Genomic DNA, 7,390 nt, shown 5'->3' on the forward strand with positions numbered 1-7,390 from the left:
GGAGGCGGATCTGAAACCCCCATTTACAAACCTTCGTTTCAGAGTTAGAACAACAATTAGGGTTCTCCCCTCTCTATCTCACAGAAGCTCGTCTGAAAACCATTGGATCTTTCTGAGATACAGATTAATAGGCAAAGTTGCTTTTGATAATGGAGATTACAATTAGGGTTTCTTTTTTCTGCATATCCTTAAGAAGAAGAGGACGATGAAGATATGGGGTCTGCAATGAAGAGAGAGAGAGAGAGAGAGAGAGACGGATGGGAGAGAGAGAGAGAGTTTAAGAGAGAGAGAGAGGGATTTTTTTCTTTTTCTTTTAATTATGAAACTATTTAAATAAATAAATAAACTAAAAAAATAAAAACAAAGGGCAAAATGGTCATTATAAAAGAATTGAAAGTAAATTGGACCAAAGTGACAAGAAAATGAATACCTGTGGACCATGAGTGCTAGTCCAAACCTGTTTGGCCCAAAGTGGCAAATTCAACCTAACCACAGGGACCATTCTTGCAATTTTGTCTATTTTGTATGGTTGCCGACCATCATCGTAACAAAATAGAACCACAAGGCAGACACAGTTAATATAACTGGACTGAAAGTGAACAATCATACAAGCAGAGGACAATTTATGTAGATAACTTTTTCTAAATTTGTTTGGAAAACTTTTACTTCAAATACCCAGATTTTGTAATCTTTTCAAAGTTGAGGATCATTTTTAATAATTGTGTACCACACTCCCCCACTTCCAGCTGAAAAGCATAACATTTTAGCTCTATTTTTTATTTTATTTTTATCGTTTTTACTTTTTCTCCCTGCCTTGGAAATATAATTTTGTGTCTTTCGTGGGCTTCTTTTCTTTTCATCTGCAAATTCTCAGAACAGAATCTTTATTCACTCTCAGAAAAGAATCTTTATTCACTCTTTGTTCAAACATTAAGCACACGCAAATGTGTGTATCGCAATCTTTCTACAGAAATATTTGATCTTTGAGCAAGAAAATGTCTGAAACCCCAGCGGAGGTTTGCTTGGTTCGCTGCCCTAAATGTGAAAGTCTGCTGCCTGAAGTTACTGATTACTCTGTTTATCAGTGTGGTGGTTGTGGCGCTATTCTTCATGGTATAATTTCTTCACCCCCTCCCCATCTCTCTCTCTCTCTCTCTCTCTCTCTCTCTCTCTCTCTCTCTCTCTTATAAATAAATAAAGAAACTGGAATGGCGTTTAATGACATGTTATTTTTCGTTCATAGATGTGATTAGGATGTAACGTACATGTTTTTTGTGGAAAGTATATTACGTTTTTTTACAGATAGGGTTTCATAATATACGAACTTTGATTTACACTATGTGTTCTTCATGATTGCTTAATGCATAGGTGATTTTGGGCGAAAATTGTACGTTTCTGTGAAAATTTTGATCTTTTTTTTTTTTTTTTTTTTTTTTTTTTTTTTCAGTTGCGTTTTCATATTGTATATGGAATTTTGCATGATCTGAGTTTTTTTAGTTTCCCAGCAAACTAATCGTATTGGGTTATATTGTTTTTATTATTAACAGCAAGCCGTAAACCCATCCACTCAGCAAAAGTTTCTAATGAAGAAAACGATGAGGTTTCAAACAATAAGTCTAAAGAATTACAAAATGTCAACTTCTCGAGTCAGAAAACAAAGAATTTAAGTTTAGACTTCAATCAAGATGATCTTAGATGTAACGAGAGCATGCAGATTGATCAAAAGATGGAGAATTTGAACATAAATGGTGAATCGGGAAACTTGGAACCCCAAATAAACACTTCACGAAGACCTTTTCAGTCCTCGATTAACCAAGATGAAATCTTACGGAAATTAGACGAACTTAAGGATCAAATTGTTCAGGCTAAAGAAAAAACTTCATTTTCTAACAATCTTATTAGATCACGACCTCCAATTCCATCCCCATATCAACATCCTTACTTTTCCAGTCAATATGTTAGTAAAGATTCGGATGCTCGTATGCAATTTCACCATCTTTTATGTTCTTGTCTGATTTGCTACACCAATCACCACCGTCCCCGCCCTCCACCACCACTTCACTACCGCCATGACTATCGAAAACCCTACACACAGTGGTCAGGCAACCTTAATCGTCCCCGGAGATGGATTTTAGCTGCCGGAGGGAGGCGGTGCCGCCTGGTAGCTGGCGGCTCTCCGTTTATAGCTTGTTACAATTGTTTTGAATTGCTTCAAATACCCACGAAAAGCTATGGAAAAACTCTAAAGAAATTGAGATGTGCAACGTGCTCTCAAGTGATCTTGATTTCTGTTGTCGACAAGAAGCTCGTTAGCAACCCTGAGAAGATCGGTGGTAAAATTAACAAAGAAAATATGCATAAATGGCGTGTCAATACCATGGAGTTTTCATCCAATGATTTTGATGTTTCGGGTGATTTTGATTTCAAATGGTTAGATAGAAGTTTATCTTCACCACCTTCCGAATCTTCACTTCAAGATCATTTTGATTATTCAACATCGGTTTCCCGCCAAAGCTCCATGAAAGATGTTGCCACTGAGATCAGAATTTTGTCAAACGAGGGTAGTGTTAACAATGGTACATCTCAAGAATCTTTGGATCAACAAGATGATACAGGAGGACATGAATCTTTCTTGTTGGGTATGATCAAGAAAAGCTTCAAGCTTTCAAGATCTAATGATCATGTTGACCCTGGAAAAGTCAACGTTACGGTCAACGGGCAACCGTTGCCTGATCGGGTGGTCAAGAAAGCTGAAAAGATTTCTGGACCGATACAACCAGGGGATTACTGGTAAGTCCTGCATGAAATTAAAACACACAAATGTTCAACATGTTTTGATGGAGTTGTTGTTTGTTTTGTTGCACCAGGTATGATTCCAGAGCTGGATTCTGGGGCATGATGGGTGGCCCATGTCGTGGCATAATTCCGGTAATTTCTTCTGTGAGTCATTTTTGCAAATTTGTTAGAGGAGTTAGGACTTAATGCATGGGTAAAAATTTAAAGTGTTATTTATCTGACTTTATTTATTAAAACGTTCTTTCAGCATTAAGTCAAAAAGAAACTTAAATATTAGCTTAAGGGTTAATAATCAATTAATCCGGTGTTGCCCTCCGTCCTTCAGGTTGAGGGTTCAACTCCCGTCGTGGACATAGGTAGATTTAAGGAGTAGTTTAGATTTGTCGTTTAAAAAAAAAAATAATCTTGATAGCTATACATTGGCCGAGTCTTTTTGACTTGACCCGTACATATTGACTTAATGGGTTAAACCCCCCAAAAAATAACGGCTTATTGTTTTAAGACACTAACCCTTTATCCATTTTCTCTTTTTTCCATCCCAACTCCTCACACGTTAAAATTTATAAATACTGAGAATTTTGTTTTTTAAGTAAATTACATTTTTGGTCCATGAATGCAGCGGACTTTTGCTTAGGTTCCAAAAACTTCTCTTGCAGTTTTGGTCTACATTTGAGATTCTTGTAATGTTTTTGGTTCCGGTTTCAATTAAAATGACTATTTTTGGTCCTGAGTATAGCTGATTTTTGCAATTTTTGTAAAAATATAGTCATTTTTTGGAACAGGGACCAAAGTCCAAAAACATTAAAAAGAAGATAAAGAAGGACCAAAATTGCAACTTAGTTGTTCATTTTGTTTTGGCAGCCATTTATCGAAGAATTCAATTACATGATGCCTGAAAAGTGTGCTGATGGGCATACAGGTGTTTTTGTGAATGGGCGGGAGTTGCATGAAAGGGACTTGGATTTGCTTGCAAGCAGAGGGCTGCCAACCGATACAGATCGATCCTACATAATTGAGATATCTGGGAGAGTGCTTCACGAAGGATCCGGTAGCGAGCTTCAATGTCTCGGAAAACTTGCTCCTACGTAAGTTTTTGTTTATATATATATATATATATATATATATATATATATATATATATATATATATATATATATATATATATATATATATATATATATATATATATATATATATATATATATATATATATATATATATTCCCATTTTACCCTTGGCATAAAATAAGGGGGTGTTTGGATTGGGAAAAAATAGGTTGCTTATTGCTTATTGCTTAATCCCACCGTAATAACCAAATTTAAGTGTTTTGATAGGAGTCTTTAAAAACCAGCTTATTGCGGTAGGAATAAGCTAAATAAGCTGATTTTAATAAGCAAGGGGGGAATGCTTATTGTTTATTGCTTATTGATCATTTTACTCATATAAGCTGTTTTGTTTGCCAAACACTTAAAATGCTTATTGTTGATTGCTTATTGCTTATTCTCACCGTAATATGCTAATCCAAACACATTTTAAAGAAATGTTTATTCCCACCGCAATAAGCAAATAAACAAAATAAACAATAAGTTAATAAGCTAAAAACTATTTATCCTAACACCCCTATGTCAAAAGTCAAAATTATCTTTTTGTTGACAGGGTTGAGAACAAAAAGCATGGATTTGGGATGAAACCCCCGAAAATGATGGATTAATGACGGATTTATGGAAGTTCAATTGTTGCACTCCAAGAAAATCTTGAATTCGTGTTATCGTTTCAAATTTACTAATTGTTCATATATTGTTAATTAAATTAATCCTGTTAGCTAGCATGTGCCAATTTTGTCGGATAAATAGGTGATTTATTTTCAAAACATTTCCATCATTAATGACCTTAGTAACAAATGTAACTCATAACTAGTTAACTACCCATCTATGCATTAATCAATTAATTTTTTTTAATTAAAATATTACCTCCAAGTATTAATGCCATGCACTGAAACTGGTTTTCTGACTTTTCTCTATCTATAGAAACAATCGAAACAAAATCACCAAATGAGTTAAAATGGCTTAAATGATTGGAAAAGATCTTCAGTCACAACTCACAACTTTGTTTCACACTTTGAGTTCCAAATCTCAAGCTTGATCATCAGCATGGCAATAGTAAACATATTTGTTGGCCATTTTTATGACGAATAAACTTCAACTCATCAATTTGACAATTTAAATACAATTTTGACGGTAAAATATTTCTTTTTTATCAATTTGTTTTTGTGATCAACCAATTTTATTTATATTATTTAATTAATTTTTGTATAACGTGTCCATTTTATAGTTGTTAGAAACTATTGGATCCACACCATCACTATTACTATTGTCGTCGTAATTCTATGGTCATTGATGCATACTTCTATTCTTTCACATGTTTGATTCCCACTAAAATTGCAACATAGAAATTCCGTCTTAGCGCTGATATGTAGTTCTGATATGTAGTTCTTTTTTTTTTTTTTTAATATCATCTTCAACCCATTTCTATTTTCCCCTCAAACATGAAGTAAAAAAATGAGGTAAATAATGTTTTAATCTCCAACTCTATTTTATTTTTTATTTCATTTTTACCTCCAAAAAATATATTCTATTCTTCTAAGTTATATCAATTGCCAAACACACCAATTCTAAGTTATATTAATTAATATAATTTAATATATAACACGGTATTATCAATATTAAATATTACATTTAAATTATAATTAGTAGATAAAAAAACCAGAAATGTATAAATATATAAAAAGAGAGACTAAAATCGACAACTCAATGTTCATCCTTATTGTGGGAAAATGAATAGTATAACACCAAATATAATGCTATATTATTCATTACTCTTAAGATGAAAGAATAAATGAGATAAGATTAGAGAGGAATGGAGGAAAAAATGAAAGAAATAATGGAAAATAAGAGTGAGTTGGAGATACTCTAAGGATATCCTAACATTGAGCTAGTCTAAATTATGTCGTCAACAAAAAACAAACATTATATGGGTCTATAAATTTTGTTTATAATCAAGGTGAAGATGTAACAATTCCTAATGAAGCCCGATTCTAATAGGGAAAACCTTCAGCTCGTTAATTGAAGAATGTTGCTTATGTTTTTTTTTTTTGAATAATTATAATAGTTATGTACTAAATTTGCATACTTTTTAGGGCATTATGGAAGATTGATTACTATACAATTTAATGGAATATCAAATTATCATTATATTTTTCATATAATTCTATCATTTTTCTCCTAATGTATTTAATTATATAGAGTTCAAAGAAAAATATAATTTTTTTTTTGACATTTATTTAAGGATTAAAAAATTTTATTTTGCCCATTGAAAAGTTCAATTTATGACCATCGAACTCCAAGGTGTTATCTACTATGATTGAATTTAACTATTGAATGCAAACCAGACATAGTTAAAATATAAATACAAATATAAATAAACAGATAAAAAAATGAAAAACCAAAAAACATAAAAAAAGAAAAACCAATCTTATTTAACATAAAACCAAAAAATTTAAATTGGCATAAAGGTGCAACTGATTTCCTAGAAAACATTAGAAAACGAAAAACTAAAATATAGTGAATTTTATGATAATTATACAAAATATAATGACTTTTATTCCGTTTGGTTTCATCATATAAAAAACTAAAAACTAAAATTGCATGTATTGATTTTTTGTTGCAGTTTGGCTCGTCCATCAACACCACAACCATCGATGCGGTTATGTAAAAATAAAATGATATTTAATGATTTTTTTGTTGCAAGTTTTTTGGTTTTAGGTTGAATAAAATGCATTATAAAGAAGGGGGGAGATGGGTATATATAGCGAGTAATTCCAATTGTGTCTCGTCGAGAATAATAACTTTTGTGAAGATGATTTACGTTTTGACGATGGAAAAACTTAAATTTCAATTTATGTGTGTGTTTACCTATTCTGAGCGTTTCTTAATTATAGTATTTCATTATTCATAATGTTTGAGGAGTAGTTTCTAGCATATACTGTGAGGTAATTATTTATTAATTTGATTATGGGGAGTTATTGTTGGGTTGTATACTAGTGCTAGTGGGTTTATAGAAGAATCAAGAATGTTGTTCTATTTTATTTGGAGGCTTTTCAAATAACTGGAGTTCTGGGCCAGGGCACTAAGTAGCCACAATATATCCTTTAAGATGTAATAAGTTGGAACCATGCATCTTTCTTGAGATGATTGTTACTGTTCATAAGAGATATACTCTGTCTTTGAACTAATGGATATTCATATGTGGCTGAGTACCTCTTTATGAGAAGCTAATAATAGGACCATCCACCAAAACAAATAAAAGGATTAGTGTGTGTCTATATATATATATATATATATATATATATATATATATATATATATATATATATATATATATATATATATATATATATATATATATATATATATATATATATATATATATATGCGATCTCGTCCTCTGGCAATGGTGGTTGAAGGTATCCTCTGTTTCGGTATGATCTGCGAGATCACAACAGGAAAGAAGGCCGTCAACCGTTCTCCGAGAAGAG

At 32.1% G+C, this 7,390-nt stretch overlaps 1 protein-coding gene across 2 annotated transcripts; it reads left to right on the forward strand.

Moving 5' to 3' along the window:
- The first annotated feature begins 805 nt into the window (after positions 1-805).
- Positions 806-4,677, forward strand: LOC111894634 (uncharacterized). Of its 2 annotated transcripts, XM_023890724.3 has the most exons (5): positions 810-1,113; positions 1,548-2,790; positions 2,868-2,928; positions 3,658-3,881; positions 4,453-4,677. In XM_023890724.3, the coding sequence occupies exons 1-5, from the start codon at positions 996-998 to the stop codon at positions 4,505-4,507; spliced, it is 1,701 nt and encodes a 566-aa protein (XP_023746492.1). In that variant the 5' UTR covers positions 810-995; the 3' UTR covers positions 4,508-4,677. The 2 variants fall into 2 exon arrangements, with proteins under 2 accessions (XP_023746493.1, XP_023746492.1); XM_023890725.2 differs by lacking the exon at positions 4,453-4,677 and having other exon boundaries at positions 806-1,113; positions 3,716-3,881.
- The last annotated feature ends 2,713 nt before the right edge of the window (positions 4,678-7,390 follow it).

Source organism: Lactuca sativa, chromosome 7 (assembly GCF_002870075.4).
Source record: "Lactuca sativa cultivar Salinas chromosome 7, Lsat_Salinas_v11, whole genome shotgun sequence".
NCBI lineage: Eukaryota > Viridiplantae > Streptophyta > Magnoliopsida > Asterales > Asteraceae > Lactuca > Lactuca sativa.